General features: G+C 43.5%; 2 protein-coding genes across 7 annotated transcripts in view; one reads left to right on the top strand and one right to left on the bottom strand.

The window, feature by feature from the left end:
- Nucleotides 1-22,415, top strand: part of EVI2A (ecotropic viral integration site 2A) — a 166,724-nt gene that overhangs the window by 84,519 nt on the left and 59,790 nt on the right. The gene's annotated exons all lie outside the window — the stretch shown is intronic.
- Nucleotides 1-22,415, bottom strand: part of NF1 (neurofibromin 1) — a gene marked incomplete at its 3' end in the record, with an annotated part of 165,357 nt that overhangs the window by 134,227 nt on the left and 8,715 nt on the right. For 4 of the 6 annotated variants that reach the window (XM_081843435.1, XM_081843431.1, XM_081843433.1 and 1 more), the window contains exons 3-12: nt 20,964-21,047; nt 18,706-18,896; nt 15,584-15,690; nt 12,909-12,976; nt 12,198-12,273; nt 11,000-11,157; nt 9,723-9,896; nt 8,408-8,530; nt 7,419-7,493; nt 5,762-5,893 (exon numbers count right to left, since the gene is read on the bottom strand). In XM_081843435.1, coding sequence (XP_081699561.1) covers nt 5,762-5,893; nt 7,419-7,493; nt 8,408-8,530; nt 9,723-9,896; nt 11,000-11,157; nt 12,198-12,273; nt 12,909-12,976; nt 15,584-15,690; nt 18,706-18,896; nt 20,964-21,047 — 1,188 coding nt within the window. Of the gene's footprint in view, nt 1-3,494; nt 3,540-5,761; nt 5,894-7,418; nt 7,494-8,407; nt 8,531-9,722; nt 9,897-10,999; nt 11,158-12,197; nt 12,274-12,908; nt 12,977-15,583; nt 15,691-18,705; nt 18,897-20,963; nt 21,048-22,415 lie in introns of all 6 variants that reach the window. The other 2 variants (XM_081843430.1, XM_081843432.1) reach the window with 1 other exon arrangement.

Genomic DNA, 22,415 nt, shown 5'->3' with positions numbered 1-22,415 from the left:
AATATGCAACTCACCACTCTTTTAAAAAGTAATACTTATACAATTAATGTCATATAGCATAGTAACGGAAAGCATTTAAATATGAGTAGAATAGCCAGGTTTTATCATTCAACCTCTTCTTGTTAGCTGAGCTGACATTTCCATGGAACCTTCAAAAAGATCCCAATATTTATTTCCTGAGCACTTTTAGCCAATGCTGAATCTACTATTGTGACGACCCAGGAAAGAAGAGCCCAGGAGGGACAAGCTCACTGAAAACGTAAATTTGGTCTGCAGTATAAGTTTTTTAAAAAGCAAACTGACTGTTGGAATCATCAGGAACAAGACTGAAAAAAGAACTGGCCGCCTATTTTGTAGTTGCACTTGGAATACTGGGCAGAATTCTAGTTGCTCCATCTTAAGCAGATTGTCGCAGAACTGGAAGTAGTAGCAAGAACAAGGTGAGGCCAGGAGGCTGAACAGCACAAGAGACATTTGTGTTCCATTATGATAAACTCTGCAGGAAAAGGCCAAAGGTCCGTCTAGTCCAGTGTGCTATATTTCACAAGAAGAGCACGACTCTGAGAAGCCCAAAAGCAAGTCATGAAGGCAACAGTCCTCCCCTGCTGTTGTGTCTGGAGCTGGAGTCCGGTGCAGGCCAGCAATAAATTAAAACGCTATGTCAGTGAATTAACGCTTTATTCAAAGCAACCAAAACAGTGCAGGCCTATCAGAATCGATTTATTACGGTCACAGACCAGAGACATGGACATATACAGGAATAGAGAACATGTAAATAAAAATAGGTTAAAATTAAACTCAATGCAGGCTTAGTGATCCCAACAACTCTTCCCAGTAGCTCTTGCTCCAAGGAGGCAGACGTGAGGACTGAAGGTCCCTGCCTTCCCACAGCTGCCTAAATACCCTCCTCTCCAGGATTTTTCCCAAGCAGTTGTAGACTGAGCCTGCTCACAACCACTCTCTGCTCTTTTCCCTTTCTCTGCATGTTCTAGGAGATCAGGCAGGAGGGGAGCTGGTTGCAGCAGGAGGGGGAGACTCCCTGGATTCTTCAGCAGCCTGTCTGATCAACCAACCTTCTCTCCAGCCTCCGCTTCTGCCCCTGAACCTGGACTGTTTTCTGCCCCAGCCACATCCTGCCTACTAAACCCTGTTGCCCCTTCAGCTTCCAACATCCGCTCCTCCCAGTCTGCTCCCTCTTCTCTCTCTGACCACTGATCATCATCCCACCACCAATCCCTTGGCTCTGACGCTTCTTCCCCTGGGGTGCACCTTGAGGGTTCCTCGGCTGCTGTCTCCCACCATTCCTCTGCATCCAGCCAGTCCATGACATGTTGCTCTCAAGAAAGTGGCCTTTAGTGGCTAGCTGCCCCTGAACATGGAGCTTCCATGTAAGCAACACGGCTAGAAGATGTTTGTAGACCTATCACACTATGCAGAATCAAAATTGAACTACGGTCCAAGGACGCGGTGGTTAAGGATACAAGTCGGGGTGGCCTTATTCCAAACTAGTAAATAATGAGCTGGGGAAGCAGATGAATGCTGCTCATGTACACAGAGGAGCAATTGCTTTCCCCATTGAACGTGCAACGCCCAGTCTCAGTTTACCGCAATTCAAGATAATGACAAATCAGCAAATGAAGCCCTACTCAGCAGCTTCACACTGAAACTTTTTCTGTCTTGTGTGGGTGACTTTCGTATTTGCTGTTGAATGTCCAAGATATGGCAAATAGGACCATGGAATCAAGGAGAAACTGCTCTCCCCATCTTACACATTCCAAAAAACAGATCCTGGTTTGGCAGTCTCTTAAAAACCATGATTTGCTGAAGGCTGCCAGTTAAGATGCCATACCAAACCACAGTTTGGCAATACATCCCAACCATCTCAACACTGATTCGCTCCCTGCCACATATTTAAAAAACAGAAAATAAAACGTAAAGAACTAAATGTAGAAAAACGCCACTGCCCATTTAAAATTGTGGCTGATCTCTCTTTTAAAAAGTAAGTAAATAAATCTATGAATTTTTTGCTAACCAAACAAACATATGGGCTGCTTCAATCCAAATCTGGACATTTTTTAAAGTATTTCCCTTGGTTGTCTGCAATTGACCAAAAGCTATGGAACTCAGGGCTGCATGTAAGCTAGACAAACACCAGGAAAAGCAGAACATGAAATATGAAATCAGCGGTCACTCTAAGAATCCAAGTTTACTTAGGAATAAAGCTTCTAGGCCTCAGGCAAGCAGGGTATTATGAACCAGAGGAGGTTTCCAAGAGGGCCTTCGAGCGGCAAGGTTCTTTCTCTTTACAAACTCCCCTCCAATCCATGAGCACATCAACCCTTGCCATAAGATTAGAAATTCTTGGCAGTCCTGAACCTTAGGAGCAGAAATGCACAAATACAAGCACAGTTATTCTCATTCCTAGCAGAGAATGATACTGATAACTGAGCAGGCACAGTCCTAACCCAATCTGCACACAACAATGTATGCATATTAATGGCGATAAAATACAAAATATGTTTTCATGTTAATGAATTGTTTTCTATTTCTACACACACAAGATACCCAACAGCAGGACCAAAATCATATGCATTAACATACTAAAAACAAATTATCTAAATGAAGGTGGGAGGTGGGCAGAGAGAATGAGTTGATCATTCTTTGAGGGTAAACCCTCTAAACCATCTCAGTGAAACTGCAAACTTTTTAAAAATAACAATGGATTTAGTTACTCAGAAATAAAAAGAAGTTTATGAATTTGTTCTCAAATCTAGTATTTGATAGCTGATGTTACAACTGCACACTATTTTCACAAAGAAATCTAATAAGAATACAGATTTAATAGTGCTTCCTTCTGAACAAGAAAAGGGTTCCGCTTTCAGAAGCCAATTCCCTACTCACATCTTAACTGCAGTCAAGGCACTGACTGCTGACTTCAGCATTTATCTTAACCATGGTCAGGACTACCCAGGATTTGAAACCGACATTAAACTGCATGCTGAAACCCTAGTTTGTCACAAACAAGGTGAAGGTCGGTGCTGATGTATCCTCTAAACATGGTTGAAGCAGGGAAAGAGGAATTTCCTCCTGAAAGAGGGAGAATATACAGCCCTATGGCTGTCTCCTAACCATGGTTATACTTACACCAGCCCCAGGAAAAATCTTTGTTGTTAACTCATTTGTCAAAGAACAAAAATAAAGAACTAGCAGTTTATACTGAAGGAGGGCATCACTTCATGTTTAAGAAAACAAGTTGTGATAAATTAAGGGATGCGAGGGCAGGGGAATAATGGAGAGAATAAAACCGCTTATGTCACCTGGTCTGTGAAATGGGTTTTAATTGTTTCATTACAGCCAACAGGTGAAAGCATGCTACATAATCAATCACTGAAATGAAGTGACATGACTGTAGTGGTAACTATACACAGAAAAGTCACGGGGGGAAATAAAGGGAAAGCTTTTCTGTGGTAGTTAACAATGGGTCATATACTTACAGCAACAGAAGCCCACTGCAATGCATAGCAGTGACTGGTTGGCATCTGATCATGTGAGCGACAGCAGCCAATATGAACAGAAAATAAGAAGCAGAAGACAAAGTGCCGCCAATCAGTGTCAGAGCTGCAATGCACAACTGTTCGTTCTTTTCCTCCCCATATTATGAACACATCCTTAAATTTCCAAAGAAATCAGTCCCATGGCTGAGTCGTGAGGAACAGTTTCAGCTGCAAAGTGGGTGTGTTTGTATGGGTATGTCTTTGCATCTGACAACACAGCTTGACAGCTCAAGGGCCCTTTAACTCAGCTTGGGACATCACATTCCCTCACCTGAACCAAACTCTCAATGCTGCTGTGAGAATGAGAGAGAGAGAGAGAGTGTAGAGCTATATCTATGTATAACAACACCTGGTTATAATTCATTTTTCTTAAAAAATGTGGGTAGCAAATTAAGAAGCAAAGATGCAATGTGAAGCTACCAAGTAGCAACAGAGATGCAGAATTCATTGAAATAAAGAGGGCCAAGGCAGCCCTAATCATCTGAATGTAATTCTACACAATCCCCCTATGGCAAACCATCTGGGACCACCAGATGCTGCAGCTCTCTGGAAGCAAGAGTGAACTTTGGGAGAGGAGACTATGGAGAGCCATATGCAAGAGTGGAATGGGTATCTTTGATCAACAGCACAGAAGACAACAGAACACTATTTGGGGAAGGGCTGTAGCTCAATGACTGCTTTGCATGCAGAAAGTCCCAGAGGCAATCCCTGACATCTTCAGATAAGGCTGGAAAAGACCCCATGCCTGAAATCAAGGACAGCTGCTGCCTGTCAGTGCTGATAATACTGGCTTGGGATAGACCACTGTGTCAGCTTCCTATGCAATTACTTTTTCTGGGAGACAAGTGCTACTATCACAATACAAAGAGATTCAAGAAGCTGCAAGGCATTGGAACCAGCATGAACTACAGAGGCAAATGCCTGCAAAGCCTGAGAACCACAAGCCTACACTGTTCACAGAAAACACTCTGCATATAGTATACATAATTCTTGTTGCCAAAAAACCCCACCCCAGCACAATTCTCCTTCTACACTCCTACATTATCACTGATCTGAACTGCCGACATGCTGTAATATGGAGCAACGAAACAACTGACAGCACAAGAAACTTCCATGAAAAAACATCTCTGTAATTTGCTGACAAAGCTGGAAAAGCAACAGCTTGGCGGTTGAGCGCATGCAAAGCACGCAGAAGGCCCTAGGTTTAATTTGCCAGCATCTCTTGATTAAAAAGAAAGCATGGAAAAACCTGTGGTCCTCTAAAGGTTGCTGGACTTCAACTCCCATAATCCCTTGACCATTGGGCCATGCAGGCTGGGGATGATGAGAGTTGGGAGTCCAGCAATGTCTAGATGGTCACAAGTCTCCCAACCCCCAAGATAAATGACCTAACATAGCAGGTCCCCTGTCTGAGACCTTGGAGAGCAGCTGCCAGTGAGACAACTTCCATCAGCTTCAGCCAGCGGCCCAGCTGTGCCCCTATCTCGACAGGGACACCCTAACTATTGTTGTCTATGCTTTAGTAAACCTCTAGGTTAGATTACTGCAACCCATTACACTTGGCCTGCCTCTGAAGACAGCTGGGAAATTTCAGCTGGTGCAGAATTTGGCAGCCAGGTTGCTCACTGGGGCAATCCTGGTTTGACTGAGCTAGCTGCCAATTTGTTTCCGGGCCCAATTCAACTTTTTTCATTCAATGGATCACTTCTATGATCTACATTTTTATGTATATTTTACATGTTTCAATGCACTTCATATTCATGTCACTATCTATGTCTGGGTCAAAAGACTCAAAAAAATGGAGGGCAGGGGGGGGCAATGTTGGTGTGGGCAGTACTCCTTTGACCCACCTGTCCCATGTAAATTTCACCCTTCAAATATTTCTGGAATGGCATAGGATCCAAAGCCCAGGCACTCCAGTAGCCAAGTCTACTCGTGTTTGACTTTTCTTCCTATGGTCTTGGAAGTAAAGAGTACCACTAGCCAAACTCTCTTCTTGGTTGACTTGGGACAAATCCAAACCTGGGATTTGCTTGGGACGCAAGAAATATCATTGGGGAAAGCATTAGAACTTCTGCTTTTAAGGACTGCGGCATTTGTACCACCTTCTATGATATAACAGAACATCAAGGAGAAGTAATGAACACACTTCCTTTTTTTAACAACAACAAAATCTAACAACTGAAAAATGAGGAGCGGGGCCTTACCGGTGTCATGCGAATCGGTGTGTGCATGCCAGAACCTTGTAGAGCTTTATGGAGGGTTTCACTAAACATGCTGCGGAGTTCCACTGAATGACAGTATACAGCGTCAATCTTGGGCCACCAGTCAAGTGCAGACTAAGGTAACGCCGGGGGTGGGGAGAGAGAATACCAACAGAGATCACAAAATGAAACCTAGAAAAGATTTCAATGGGGCACGCAGGCCCAGCAGCCTGACTCTGCGAATCGCATCCCTAAAGCATCCCTGACTCGTGTTCAGTGATCCCTTGAAAGCCTCCAGGGAAGATCCCATTTTCTTCTTTATGTTACTATTACATTTAAATCCCACTTTTTCTCAAGGAAGCTCGAGAGGGTGTGCACTTTTCTGCCCGTCTCCATTTTATCCTCACAACCACCCTGTGAGGTAGGTTAGGCTGTGAGTAATGACTGGCCCCCAGTCACCCAGCAGGCTTTCATGGCTGAGCGGAGAGGTGAACCTAAAGTTTTTGTCTGCCTCTCAGAACTCAGAAAAACGGAGGAGTGGGGAGGCAACGGCCGTTAATAACCGTGAGCAAAAGTCTCCTGCAGAAGGGCGCTTCCAATTTCAGTCGGAAAGAAGCCCTGATCAGATTGGTGGCTTAAAGAAACACAGCTTTGGTAGCGATGGTCTCCAGTTGTTAAGTTTTTGTTTTCATGCTGTTTCTAGAAGTAGCTAATAGGAATCCTTGCCGCCCTCCTTCCCAGTGGGGATGAATCAGTGGTGCTGAGCAATGCAGCACCCTTCCAGGTGGTAATCCCATACATAACATCTGGAAGCCATTCTTGCTGCTATGGAGGGAGGCCTGGTAAAGGCCAGTGGACACAATGCTAGCCAATCCTCAGCTACGGCTAAGGGATCGGGAACAAACCACAGGAATTGCATGCAGCCTTCCCTCTCGGGCGAATTCTCCCCAAATTGCTTGACCGTCGTTTTGCCATTGCGTCTGCATGGATGTTAAAGGTGGCTAATGAAAACCAGGAAGCCTTCTTTTGAAGGAGGATATGAAACTCTAATTCTGAAGCTAGCTTGAAATGTCAGGGTCTCACCTGGCTTGCCTTAACCGGTTTATATCCATGCAGACATAAATGTGAAATCAAGATAAAGAACATTGGAGGTGTGTGCACATCTGAAGGAAGTGTGCAATTTCAGGGCCAAATCCTGACCTTCCCATCCATGCTAAGTGTCTACTATTTATTTATATTATTACTTTTATATCCCACCTTCCTTCCAAGGAACTCACAGTGGCAGACACGATTCGCTCACTTCCCATTTTATCCTCATAACAACCCTGTGAGGCAGGTTAGTGAAAGGACAGTGGCTTTCCCAAGTTATTATACACAGTTTACAATTTTCAATGATACTACTTATCACGTACATTTGGCATCTACAGTTGCTGATGGAATGCCAACATATCAATAGATGGGCAGTAGAAATGGGATTCTGATGTCTAGAAAGCCTCTGCTGGTTTGGGGGATAATCCACCCTTGAAATGCAATTGCCCACGTAACTTCAACAGGTAAGCTCTCCACCTTCCCCCAGTCCCATTCTCCTTCTCCACTTCTAATCAAATCATTACCATTTCTGAACAAATTACCAAGTCTTTTTGATAACTCAATAACTTACATTTGTGATTATACGGTGGAGTGAATTTACCAGCACATAATGAAATGTTGATGGGGAATTCTGTGCCAGGCAAGTCTGCAAAAGAGGAAGGGAAACATTTATAAGGTTTCCTTCTGCAACAAACACGGAAGTCAAAGGGTTACAAAGCTCCATCGAAACGAGCAGGACTTGTTAAAGGACAATTTTCTGCAGGAATGAAGTGAACACCTTTCCCCATGCAACCTATTTATTTAGTTAAAAGCATTCATTAAACTATTTAAGATTTTAAAAAATCTAAGCCATGTGAAAACAAAACATATAACTGAAACAAAAACCCAACCTAAATCTAACAAAGCAATACAAAAACCCATGAAAATGTATGGAAACAAACAGAAACAGAAATACAGAGGATTCAAACATGTAAAGCGGGTTCAAACCTTACAGGTTAGGAAAAATCTGAACAAAAAGATACATCTTCACAGAACGCCTGAAGCAACTGGTGGCGGCTACTTTGTATATAGCAGAGGGAATGGCATTCCACAGTACAGGAGCAACAGAAGAAAATGCCGGATTTGGGGTCACCACCCAATGATACTCTGAAAGGCATGGGACTACTAGTAGAGTTTCCCCAGATGTTCTAAGTGATCTTATAGGTCTATACAGAGGCAGGCAGCCTTTCAGGTAGCCTGGTCTCACAGTTGTCCCATGTTGTTGGGTTTTCAAGGGAGGCGTTTTCGGTGGACTGTGTCCAAAGAAAATAAAAGATTACTAGGGCTTCTTCAGTCAATTCAAAACTTGAAAGTCACTAAAGAGCAGCAGGAAAGGTATCCTGAAAGCTAGCTACCTAAAAATAGATTTATAGAAAACACTCAAACTGTAATTGCTGAGAAACAGAATTCTCTATTATTCATGACTCCCCAACCGCTGCTGACCCAGCCATCCTTCATATCCAGCGGCTCAAAAATAGCCTCAGGCTAGAGAGCATGTGCCTGCAGAGCCACAAGCCTCACCTTGAAGTGCTGGTTATTGTGTGGGTTGATGCGGAAGCAAGACACTAAGCAGTCGATCATGAGGTCTATGTCCGCATTCTGGTTGCCTCTTGAGAACGGCTTGCTAGGATTGAAGAGCAGGTTCTGAAAAACCAACAAACATGTGCCACAGTTATTTTGGTCGGCACGTGCCGCGGGGCTACTCTTCAGAGAATGAGAAGAGCAAAGTGGCCCATCTTTTCTAAAGGATTAAGCGGCTATTTGAGGAAGTATTTTTGTCCTCCAATAAGAACAGAAACAGACAAGCTTTTGGGAACTAGTGAACCTTTTATGAAAAAAGCATGCCTTGCAACAGAGGGAGGTGTACATTGGCCAAGGAAGTCAAGTCAATGGGTCTGCTCTTTGAAGCGGGCATCAACGGATGCCACTGAGTGGCTTGAGCCAGAAATAGGGAACTTGTGGCCCTCCAGATGTTGTGGGACTCCAACTCCCATTATCCCAACATCTGGAGGGCCCTGTCATAAGTCTCAGTTGTCACTGTTAAGCAAGCAAGAGGACAACCCCCTGCAAGATTTTTAAGGATTTCTATGCAGCTTTCTCCTTGGACCATCTGGTAAAAGACTCAGGAGGCCTCCCAGTGTTATTGGGTGGCATTCAACTAGGTTTCACTTGGAAGAGATCCTTTGAAACTATTCTATGTAACTTAGACATGTTCACTAATTTCAATATGTTTATTGTGAGTAAAATTTAGTTGAATGCCACCCGTTATCTCCCCTACACTACCATATACATGGTGTCCAGCGAGAGAGATGTTTATGTAGCTGGAAGAGTTTGGTCAAGCCTGCTCTATGCTAAAGTGAGAGTTTTGGTCTATGGCCAACTCTCAGTCCCCCCCAACCAACTTTTGATTTTATCAGTAGGGCAGAATTCTTTGCCTAGATTTTATTTTACAAAAATCCTGTATATGCACAAAATAGCACACCCTGACCAATCAAACTGTAGCTCAATTCTGTCATCACATCAAGCAACAGTTTGTGCCAACTCTAATTTAGAACCCACACCAATGGTTTGAGTTTCTAGGTGTCCAATAAGTAAACTATGGCTCTGCTTCCATTTCTTCCCACAGCTTCAAGCTCACTTCCATTTCCAAGTGCAGCAGCCCCAGGAGGGGAAACAGTTTCTGTTAAATAGGAGTTGTGAATTCAGACCTCACACAAAGCCATGGCGAAGCTTCTCTTAACCACTCTTTGCAATGATGAGCCATGAAAGTTTCACTTAACAGTTCAAAATCCTAAGCTGAAATACACACAAACACAGCACTACAAAATCTTTTTACCTTCAGATCTACCACCATGGATTGAACTAGAAGGAAAATGACAGAGTTGTCTTCCCAGCTGATGTAGGTCGATGCTTTGCACAACTTAACGCAAGCAATGGCAGCACTTTCTGTCAACTGTCTGCTTCCACTGTGGCCTGAAAGTGCCTTCCTGAGGTTGTCCAAAAATAGCTTCTGCAGGATTCAAAACACAAAATCGGTCAGAAAGAGAAAAGAACTTATAACTCCATCCTGAGATACCAGGGCTCAAATTCCAGATCAGACACTGATCTGCCTTGAGGACAGTACTGCAAGACTCGGTTCCTGCTTCTCTGTCTGGCTTCCTTCCACCTGGCCTCAGAGACCAGGGCCTTGGCTGACTCCTTCCTGCAAAAGCTGCTCCTTCTGCGGAAGGCACCTAGAACACTTTTCCTATGCTGGTTGCTAATGTGGATTTGCATAATACATTGTGAAATGATTGTTGCTTCTCTTGCACTTGCATGTTGATTTGCTTGCAGGTTTTGTCAGCCACTTTGGGTATTATGTGGGAAAGCAGCATATAAATGAATATGATGAGCAACCAGCAATAGTTTTTGTGTAGTCTGTGCTTTATCATATTAAGGCCATAGCCAATGCCTAGAACCATCTTTATATTATTATACCACAGTACTAGAAGGAATAATCCTTAACTTTTTTTTTTAAGCACACACAAAACTGACGCCACTGTCTACAACCTAGTACTCACCGAGACAGTCAGTCTGTCTCTGGACTTTACCCACTTCAGAAGGCTAAGAGGGCAGAATGCCCCTTCATGGAGAACGTTCCCTGCACACAGAAAGCTAGAATGTCAGAGCAAATGTTTCTAGCCTAGCATTCTCTCCCATGTGCTACTTTGCTATGCGCTTGGAAATTTTCTTCTTTGGGGGAGCTCTCCTTCCGTTAGGAAGAGACAGCAGTCCCAACACAGATTTTAAAGCATCTCATTAGATTTTAAAAACCGTGACTCAACCGGGGTCTCTCAGACACCAGTACTAGATCAGCAAAGTGGGATATTTTTCCTAGTTGCAGGAAAATTTAAAAAGGCAGAATAATGAAGCAAAAGGCTTTTAAGTACTCAAGCTCTTAGATTCAAGGAAGAATCATATGCAAATTCTTTGCATGTAACGAGAGAGAAAGAGAAGTTCCAGTCCAGCCTCTTAATCAACATGCTTGCTTATTTATTTGTTTTTAAATCATCTATTTGCATATATGAAAGCCGGACTGGCACCAGCCAGAGATGGTATTGCAGCTCCCTTTACCTTGTTTATTTTGTTCTCCTCCACCCCATCCTTGTTAATGTTTTGGATGATTTCTGGACACAGGACGAGGAGGATTATTTGCAAGGGCCAAACAGCCGCCTTGCGTTTTGTGCTTTCGGCAAATCCATCCACCAAATCAAACAGCTTCTCTGCGCAATCTGTGATGGAGGGAGGGAGGAGACAACACATGCAGTTACTTCCGGGTAGGTTGAGGTGCAAAAGCTGAAATACCTCCCATGTTTGCCAGGAATGGTATTTCATAGCACTGCGATAACACTGCTGTTGAAAGGGAAAACACCCCAAGTCGGAGGCAGTATGCTTCTCAATACCAGTACAGTGGTACCTCAGGTTACGAACATCTTGGGTTACAGACACTTCGGGTTACAGACTCCGCTAACCCGGAAGTAGTACCTTGGGTTAAGAACTTTACCTCAGGATGAGAACAGAAATTGTGCGCCGGCGACACGGCAGCTACAGTGGTACCTCAGGTTAAGAACGGTTTCAGGTTAAGAACAGACCTCCGGACGAATTAAGTTCTTAACCAGAGGTACCAGTGTAGCTGGGAAATGCAAGTGGGGACAGGGTTGTGGTGCTCAGGTCCTGCTTAAAAGGTGTCCCACAGGCACCTGACCACTGTGAGAAGAGGATGCTGGTCTAGATGGGCCATTTGCCTGACCCAGGAGGCTCTTCTTATGTGCTTATTCATTGTCAAATGTAGGATTTCATTTCAGCAATGTTTTTAATACAGAAACGAGTATCTGACCATGTTTTATCATGGGCAGGCTAGATATTTAACCAAACACATGGTACAACTCTCCTTGGACATTTCAAGCTTCAGATCACAAAAGCACACTTGAATGCTCTCCTCATAAGGAACTCCCCGAATATCAAGCTACATATCAAGAATACCTATTCCCTTTCATGTATTAGCTTTCTGCATATACAGACATTTTCTGCTAAGGGAAGAACCCTAGGACCCAATGGGATTTTGCAGGAAATAAGTCGACCACTGAAGTTTGCCAGCCATATAGACCTGCCCTCAATCTGCTGGAGTGGAAAAAGGAGGAGTGCAACTTCTCCTCCGTACTGAAGTGGGTGACCTCTGAAATCAGGCAACAGTTGAGGCAAATAGTGGTTAACTGGAGAGACCCCACACCAGTTTATAAGGTATACAATCCAACTTCTGTTGATGCCTTACCCGCCAGATCTGTCTGCGGTGTCTGGTACAGCTTAGTAAACTCGTCCGGATAGTTTTCCACCCAGTTCCAAAATGCCTGTGGAATATAAAAGCACAGTTAGTTCAGGGAATTTATTTTGTTCAGGAGCAATGGTGATGAGTGATACAGTCATCACCTTTCCAGTTTTATCTGGCAAAGCTCTCAGAGCCACTTCACTCACTACAGACCACATGGTCTTGTGTGGCCCTGCCTGGAGATGCTGGGAAGTATTCCTGTATGCAAAGCAGATGCTCTGAAACTGAGCTGCGGAAAAAATTCATGGGGAATATGGCTATCAATACCTACTAGCCACAATAGCTGTATGCTAACTCCAAGATAAGAGACTCTATGCTTCTGAATACCAGTTGCTTAGGGAATAATACCAGGAGAAGACTATTGTGCACATGCCCTCCTTGTGGGCTTCCCTAAAGAGGTATTTGGATGGTTATTGCTGACAGAGAGGAAAACAGACTAGGAAAGTCCTTAGTGAGATCCAGCTGCGGGGATGCTCTTCTGAGAAACAAAAAGCGAAGGTTTTTCGATAGTTTTGCACGGCCTGATTTTGGCTCTCTCCTTCCAGCAGAAAGAGTACTGGGTATGCACTCCAGTACCACAAAAACCCACAACAACCTATGAGCAGACACCTACACTCTTGCAGCTTCTGGAGACTTACAAGCCAGGAGGAAACTTGCCTTTTCAAGACTGTTGATAACCGCCAGTTGTGCTACTTTCTTGAGGGCTTTAAATTTAAAGGCCGTTTCTGTGAAAACAAGAAAAAAAATATCCACTCGTACAATGTGCAAGATGACAATTATGCTATGAAAACTGCCTGAGAATCACCTAAACAGCCACCCAAGTAGCAAATGCTGCATCATGGCCCATTATTTTTATACTTCCAATCAGGGTTCGGAATTAGCAGAACACCGGGCACATTTTGCACCTAAAGATTTTCCATTTGCGAGCACCTCAAAAGGTCTAGGTGCAATATTTTGCACCTGGCTGACACTCAAGGATTACTGAAATGTATGTGCTTAGAAGCCTTGAAGTATATGTTATGGATAGACAATACGTTAAGGTGTTTGACAATAAAGAGTAGCATGTTTTGAAAACTGAAGTACAGTACAAATATTTTTATTGTACGCACCAAGTTAAACATGTACAGTGGTGCCCCGCAAGACGATCGCCTCGCAAGACGGAAAACCCGCTAGACGAAAGGGTTTTCCATTTTGGAGGCGCTTCGCAAAACGAATTTCCCTATGGGCTTGATTCGCAAGACGAAAATGTCTTGCGAGTTCCTGCGGGCTTTTTTTCCTCCCCCCCCCCTTTTTCTAATCCGCTAAGCCGCTTATCAGCTGATCCGATAAGCCGCTAAAAGCCGCTAAAAGCCGCTAATAGCGCTAATCCGTCAATGGGCTTGCTTCGCAAGACGAAAAAACCACTAGACGAAGAGAATCGCGGAACGGATTCTTTTCGTCTTGCGAGGCACCACTGTATTAACAATTTCTGTTAAAATGTGATATTAACAATGTGTATTGTGTATTAGTTCATGCTTATCAAAATAATAAATAAAGTGTTGCTGACCCCCTCCCCCCCCCCCAAATGGCGATTAAACATTCTGTTTTGGCGCCCACAACCCAGGTTCCAGGAACTATTTGGCTCCTAGCTTTTGTATCCCAGTTTCTAACACTGCTTCGAATCAGTATCTTGAACTACTGAAAGAAATTACAGTACAGTGGTACCTTGGGTTACATACGCTTCAGGTTACATATGCTTCAGGTTACAGACTCCGCTAACCCATAGTACCTCAGGTTATGAACTTTGCTTCAGGATGAGAACAGAAATCGTGCTCCGGTGGTGCGGCGGCAGAGGGAGGCCCCATTATTTAAAGTGGTGCTTCAGGTTAAGAGCAGTTTCAGTTAAGAACGGACCTCTGGAACGAATTAAGTACGTAGCCAGAGGTACCACTGTACTTGACTATTCTTATGGAGACCATTGTGGTGGTGGGGTCAATGCTTGTACATTAAGATCTCCTGGATAGACTCCTTAACATCCCTCCAATATCTGAAATGTATTTGAGTGGGGTTGTGGGGTTTGTGGTGGTGCCTCAGTTATGGAACTGGTATTGTTGCGAGACCCTCTCTCCTCCTCCCACTTGTAATGATGGCCTTCCATCTCTATGTGAAGATCGTGGGTGTTTTGTTTGTTCGTTTGCAAACATGAGGTCCTTGAAATCAGCTAGTTTTTAATTCCCTTAAACATGGGTTTTATCCGTTGTTTTATTCCTCTGTGTGTGAGATTTATTTTATTTTATTGATGTTTTAATTTGCTGCAAGCCACCTTGAGCACTAAAAATGAATAGGTAGGGTGGAAAAAAAGTAATAAACTTTAATAACAAAAGCAGCAGCCAGGAAACTCCTGAACTGCACCTCAGCCGGGAGTAGACTTCTTTTTCATCTCAGTCCAAGAATCTCCCCAACTCCAGCCAGCTGTTAACAGGAGAGTAATACTACTAACATATCTATCAACTTTCAAAAGTAAAAATCAGGGCCAAACTGACTGAAAAAGTAAAAACTGAAATCATGAGGAGCCAGGAGGTGGCAAAAGAGAGAGAGAATGCAGATTTTACTGGAATCATGGCACTTGCCTTTGTGCCATATTCTTGATGCATCCTCAAAACCACTACCTACCCAGCACAGACAAATTTGCAGGTATCATAGTTACCTGCAAATTTTCTCCCTCATGTGCAAGCAGCAGCTATAGGGAGGCTAGCAAAGATTATTTGTAAACCGCTTTTAGGTTTCTGCAAACCACTTAGAGGTTTTCTTACAAATCAAGTGGCATATGAATTCTGTCAAATAAAAATAAAACAAACAAATAATAGAAAGCAATACAAAAATAGCATACAACAAACATCCCCACCCCCAGGTAATAGAAACTAAAAACTGTGTGACCTGAAGGAAGGCAGAAGCCAGGGTGACTAAAGCAAAGGTGATAGTACCAACAGCTGCTGAAACAGGCCTGAGAATATTTCGCACCATTTGTTTGTGTTAATATTTTAATTGTAAATTGCCTTGGTGCTTTGGCACAGCTCATATTTCAACAAACCACAAACAACATCTACACAATGCTTATGCACAGGCAATTATTAGTCAAGCTAGATCAGTGTTTCCCAAACTTGGCCCTCCAGCTGTTTGTGGACTACAACTCCCATCATCCCTAGCTAACAGGACCAGTGGTCAGGGATGATGGGAACTGTAGTCCCAAAACAGCTGGAGGGCCAGGTTTGGCCATCACTGAGCTAGATCAATAGGAGGAACTGTAGCACCCTGTCCTTAAGGATATATACTTAGGAGCAAGACCCACTTACCTTGCAGTATACGCTTTAGTTTAGCACAGTCGACACTGATGTACTGTAAGAGTTCAATGTCATGAACATCAGCATTGTCTTCAGAGCACACAGTCAATTCCTGCAATCTGCAAAAAACAAGCAGCTTCTCAAAATGGATGGACTTTTGACATAATGAAGGGAGAGGGGACAATGTGAAATGATAATGCACTCAGATGTTTAGGACAACCAGAATTGGTCAAATGCACAAAGGTGACACAGCCATGCTTTGGATTTTAAAGATTCAGAACTTGCCAACACTTCCTTTTCATTCAATTTCCACACTGACCATTAATTTTATTTCCTTAGCTGTTTGATAGGATTTATAGTTTACCTGAGAGCAGAGTTCTCAGAGCGGCCCACAAGAAATAAAACCATGTTAAAAGTACGGGGATTCCACAGAACTATTTTGATTTTTCCCCTTTTTGACATTGACATGGTCAGGTTAAGATGGTTATTCACCACGGATATTGCATGATGTGAGGAAGGTGCTGCCTACACACTTAAATCCAGATTCCTGTCGCCTCCCTTGCCCCCTTAAGGTGCACAAATCACGCAAGATATGTCTCCACAGGTAGGGTTTACATCTAACACTAAACATGTGGGAGCACATACCCACTCCCCCTTGGCCATGCAAAAAAATCACCAGTGCATTAAGTGCCTGAAACAGGCTTTCATTTTATGAGGCCAGGGGACAAAAGCAGAATAGGCAAGTCTGTGCTAGCTAATCTCCAAATCATGTTATTAATTTACCAAATTGTGTTACTAATTTTTTAATGCATGAGCCTGAGGGGCCACATGTCCATGTGCATTTGAAGTCCACCTCAATATGCTAGAGGACATAAGCATAGATCTGAGCTGAATGTGAAGTTATTCACAGCTTCACAGCCCATTCTGTCAAAAAAACAAACCAACCCCATGGCGCCTCACTGCCCTCTTTTGCCTTGACCCTAATGAATTCAATTAGCTATGAAGTCTTAAGTGCATCTCACAGATTCTTCTCCCACCCACACCACACACTTGGTGATTCAGCACTTTGGCCCACATGCAACTAATATCTAAATCATGTGTTGAGTGCAAGCTGAGAAACTGCTTTGCTCGGTCTTAAATCTACAGATGTGTGTGCGCAACATGATACGTAACTTCCAGCGCCAACCAGCAAGGGAGCTCTTCATTTCATCTATGTGGAGAAAGACTTAACTCTAGCATGACATGGGAATGTGCCAGGAATTCAAAAGCATGGGTCACAGGACCCACAACGCTAAGCCTGCACCACTGAACACCCCGCCACCCCACCCCCCCGGCAAAATAACCCATGGGGACAAGCAATGAATGGCCAAATGTTTAAATTAATTTCTGAGCAAGAACATCATTTGAAACGATTTCTCTCTTTCATGGTCCCCTCCCAGGTCCATGCAGCCAAGAACAGGAAATATGAGACCAAACAACACTCAGAAGTTAGTTCAAGGAGAGGTTTTTATTTAATTGTTTCTGACTATTCCCCATAAAGGAAATGCAGTGTCTCCCGTTCTGTATGGAACTTCTCTCCATCAAGCCATTTAGCAAAAAAGAGAAAACCCACATCCTCCAGAGCTGGCTGCCAAGAACAACTCCTTGGAACAGAGGTTATGAAAAGGCCCTTAAAATTTAGTTGAGGTACCCTTTAACTGCAGGACTTTCTACCTGTTCACTAGAGACTGATGTTGCTCCTATGCTCTCCACTTCTGGATCCAAAATTCACATAGGGGAACAAAGGAAGCTGCCTTATACCTTAAATGATTTGCCCAATTAGACCAGCATTGTCTCCTCTGAGCGGCAGCAGTTCTTGAGGGTCTTGAGCAGGAAAATTATCTTATGTCAGGGCTTGAACCATGCTACCACAGAGCTCTAATTTGTCCCCCTATGAAACATTACATCACTTGGGAAGACAGGAGAACTAATACCAGTGTACTGGAAGAAGCAAATATCACCAGTGTTGAAGCAATGGTTCTTCAACATCAACTTCGTTGGACTGGTCATGTAGTGCGGATGCCTGATGATCATCTTCCAAAGCAACTACTCTATTCCAAACTTAAAAATGGAAAGCGTAATGCTGGTGGTCAACAAAAGAGGTTTAAAGACAGTCTCAAGGCAAATTTTTAAAAATGTTGTATGAACACCAACAATTGGGAAACACTGGCCCGCAAGCGCTCCAGTTGGAGAACAGCCTTTACCAAAGGTGTTATGGGCTTTGAAGACACTCGTGCTCAAGATGCAAGGGAGAAACGTGCTAAGAGGAAGGCACGGTTGACAAATCCACACCATGATCAACTCCCATCCGGAAACCAAAGTCCCCACTGTGGAAGGACGTGTGGATCCAGAATTGGCCTCCACAGTCACTTACGGACTCATTGTTAAAACTGTGTTTATGGAAGACAATCTTACTCGGCTATGATTGATCGCCAAAGAAAGAAGACGACTAATGAAATATCCATCTTCAGCTTGTTTGGTTTCCAATTCTTTAGGTCTGACTTGATGCAAAGCCTTCTAAATGAATCAAAATTACAGTGGTACCTCTCGTTACAAACTTAATTCGTTCCGTAGGTCCGTTCTTAACCTGAAACTGTTCTTAACTAGAGGCGTGCTTTCGCTAATGGGGCCTCTTGCTGCCGCTGTGCTGCCGGCACACGATTTCCTTTCTCATCCTGGGGCAAAGTTCTAAACTTGAGGTAACTCTTCCAGGTTAGCGGAGTTTGTAACCTGAAGCGTTTGTAACCTGAGGCATTTGTAACTTGAGGTACCACTGTATTAACATACACCTGCGTTCAAAGAGATGACCCAACAGCCCACAAGCAGAAGGAAGGTGTAGAAATAGACTATACTAGGTCAGAAGAGACTAGACACTCAGAAGCTCAATCAACCACACTGATTTTAACCTTCCTTGAGATGTATTGATATTTATACATGATAGAGGCTGACTGGGGTCAGAAAAAATTGACAATATTTTAAATGGGGAGTGGCTGGGGAAACCCAGCCAGATGGGTAGGGTATAAATAATAAAATTATTATTTATTAAATGGGCCTTCTAGGAACGATGGGGAAAGTAGCATCTTTCACTCACTCACCTGGTGGAGATGCGGCTGAAGACGGCGTTGAAATTGTTGCAGCTGAGAGAAAAGAGAACTCCAGAGGCAGAATTGCGAAGCTCTGCTGCGTGTTGATTCCCTTCGCGGTAGGTGTGGATAAAGTGACAGATCTCCGGCAACAACTGCTTGACCAGCATCGTCTCATCGAGCCTCATAGTGTCCTTTGGTTGCTAGGAGGACAGTTTGTAAGTGACTGCCTGCCTGAAGCGTTTTCACAGTTCTCTTCCCCCATTGTTAGTAACCCAGGAAATCTGCTCCACTCCCAAGCTATCACAGTATTTTGTAAACAAGATGTGTGTGTTTGCACTCATGAGACACATCTCGCCAGGCTGTGGGAAAACGCTGCACATGAACCAGCCACATCTGTCACGATAACTTGCAGCAGGGTGTTATAATGACCCTTGAGGAACCCTTAATGTGGCTGGGGAAAAGATCGCTGCTATCCTTTTGTTGTATCCCTGCAGAAGCAGCTCTCTATCCTTTTCCTTGGCCGCCTTTCTCCTCTTGAACCTGCCTGCGCCTCAAAATCTGCATTAGAAACCCTTTTCTGCCTATCAGCAATTAACGGGGGGGGGGGGGGAAGCAACCAGGAAAAGGGTGTTTTCAGTGGTAGCACCCCTATATCTTAGTTGAGATGCCAAGTTAAAGACTTTTAAAGTGATTTTAGCTCCATAGTTTAATGTTTTCTATCGATTTTAACTGTACTTTGTTATTGTTTAGTGGTCTTATTTTTTCCCCTGTCATAAAACTATGCAATTTTAAATAGATGTCCTGCAGCTCCATCTTGCCCATCACACCTTGCTGCGAGCAAGGACCCTTCTTCAGATGGAGGCATAGGCAAGTGGCCTGAACGGTCCTTAACAAGTACCTCTGCAACAGTCATAGCCATTGACCCAGACAGCCTCTGCAGGCCAGCAGAGGCTATTAGAGGGGGGGGCAGGGGGAAGGAGGGCACACAAGACCGATCCACTACCTGAGGCAAAGGGATCACCTTGCCTAATAGGTGAGCCTTGCACACGGTCCAGAGAAGGGGAGTCGTGTGCTCGATCCAATGTTCTGCTGCTCAGAGAAGCACAGGAACATGCTGCGGGTCTCATGACTACATTTATAGATTGTCTGCAAGTATGTTTACACAGGTGTCAAATGACAAACCATGAACTATTCCGTCTGCAATGGCTTGGAAAGCGATCTTTTAAAACCAGTATGGGGAAATCACAAGCAGCTTATAGATGATCTCATTACACTAAGCTTGGAACTGTGTGAAGGAAACCCTCAGGAATAAACAAAGACTCTTAGATTTCACCAGAGCCCAAGTTTGGCTTTACAGCTTTGCAGAAAGAGCTAAACCACTAACTGCATTCCCAAGGTTGCAAAAGAGGAAAAAAGCAGAGAGACTCCGAGAACAAAGTTAAGTGAAAATAGGATCACTGGAAACCTCAGGACTGCATTCCCACTGGAAGTTTAGACAAAGTTAACTAATGTAAACTAGGAAGCACCTGCAAAAGTCATCTTTAGCAGCCAAGGAGTAAGCTCCATTATCTGTGTACAAAACTAAGCCAAATTGAAAGATAACCACAGGAGATCTCAGGTGGACTTATGTTTAAAAAAATTAACTTTTAAAGTGAAAAAGTCTTATCTCTTTGCAGTGGCTGAGCCACAAGTAAACACAAAAGTTCCTTCTTTTTTCTTTTAAGTTTGCTTTTCAAGTCCAACATTATTTTCCTTTCCAGAATTAGTCACATTTTTTAAAAAAAGCACACGAATACAGGAATTAGTTACAAGGAAAGTTGCATCCATTTCCTGATGCATTCAGCAAAAAGGCAAACAAATATCAGCAATCAGCTGCAGGACTTGGCTCTCTACCCTGCAAATTGCTGCCACGAAAATGCTATTAGCCCACTTGTCTACATTTTCTAGACAGTTGTTTGTAGCACTGCAACAGTTTGAAACCGTCCGTTTACAAAAAAATCCCTGATTGCCTGGAAGTCACTTCTATATTATTTTTATTAAATTTATTTGGTATGTAGATCAACACATAAAGAAGTTAAAACACACCATAGTTCAAGTGCATTTGGAGGCAACTTCTCAAGCATAACAGGGGAGTGACTTTCTACAAATCTGACATATTATCATGAAGAACATGACTATTTCAGAAGACAGACATTTCACACATCTTCACAGTTAGATTGTCTATGAAGAATTTGCAAAGGCAACTAATTGTTAAGCAGGCTACTCACCCCAGCAAGACATTTTTCCAGTGTATCCAATATAATCAGCTGAGAAAGATACAAATTCTTTTCAGCAGCTTCTCCAAATATTCTCTGGGGTGGGGGAGGTAGAACACAGGAAACCAATTAAGTTCTCATTACAAAAATGGATTTGCTTCCCATCATCCCACACAGTGGGTGGTATTCAGCTAAGTAGACCCACTGAAATTAACTTAGCCATGGCCACTGAATTCAGTGGGTCTACTCTGAGTAAAACTTAGCTGAATACCACGCAACAGGTTGCATTCAGTGTTAGTCCTACTCAGAGTAGACCCATTTAAATTAATGTGCATGACTAACATTGGCCTATAAATTTCAGGGGGCCTACTCTGAGAATAAATTAGCTGGATATAATCCAATGCTTCCCAGATGAGCATCAAGAGACCAGTAAATTATTTTGTTTCTTGAGAACTTCAGCAAGATCTGGAGCCCTTGAGGTTAATTTATTCAATCGAGACATTTCTATACCACCCATCAACCAAGGTCGCTGGACAGCTGCAAACTTAGAATCAGAAAATACAACCCCAAAATTGACAAATAGTATTTGTATTCAGGCAGCGACCATTTTGTGTGTGTCCAGTTGATGCGTGGCCACTGACACATGGGTAATTTTGGACCTGGAAGAGGGCAGAATGTGGGAGACAGGGTGCACATGCAGGGGCGAGGAACAGAACCCGCACCCAAAATGTTCACTACCTGTACTAGAATATAAAAACCTGCACCAAGTCAGCAAATATAATTGACAAAAAATCAGGAGAGATGTGGTTAGCAAAAAATATTGTAGGCGGGGGGGCAAGACAATCCTCCCTGGGGAGGACACTGCATAATCAGGATGCCAGGACCAGAAAGGCCTTATCCACTGTGCTACCACTCCTCCTCATTGGGTGTGGGGAAGGTGGAGAGCTACATTTGTGGAAGGCACAGAAATCAAACAGGGCTTCACATCTTAAACACAGGTCTTCTCTCTACCTTCCTCATTCCCTTTCCTCTCCTGACCCAGTCATGTTCTCTGTACCTAAACCATCCTAAAGCACATGAAAACCCTATATACAGGTTTTATTCCAAACACAGGATTCAGATTACCTTGGGAACAGAACCTGGACTTTGGGGTGTGCAAACCAGTCAAACCCACAACATTCAGAAGAGAGATAAAACGAGGAGGCATCCGTTCCCTAGTGCAACATCTGGCCCTCCAGATGTTGCTGAACTACATCTCCTATCAGCCCCAGCAAGCATGGTCAATGCCAGAGAGCATCTATAATGATCCCTGCTTTTCAGTTAAAATTAAAGGGCATATCCCTCAGGACTAGAAAGTGGGTGGGTGGCAGGGAAGTTGCATGATGTTAAAACTTTGAGCTAACTCCCAACAGATACAAGACTGAACATGGAAAGATGAATGGCATCCTATAGGCCTCACCATGT

This window comes from Podarcis erhardii (assembly GCF_964252035.2).
Source record: "Podarcis erhardii genome assembly, chromosome: 16".
In the NCBI taxonomy this organism is placed as follows: domain Eukaryota; kingdom Metazoa; phylum Chordata; class Lepidosauria; order Squamata; family Lacertidae; genus Podarcis; species Podarcis erhardii.
This window is presented reverse-complemented; position numbering and strand designations above follow the sequence as displayed.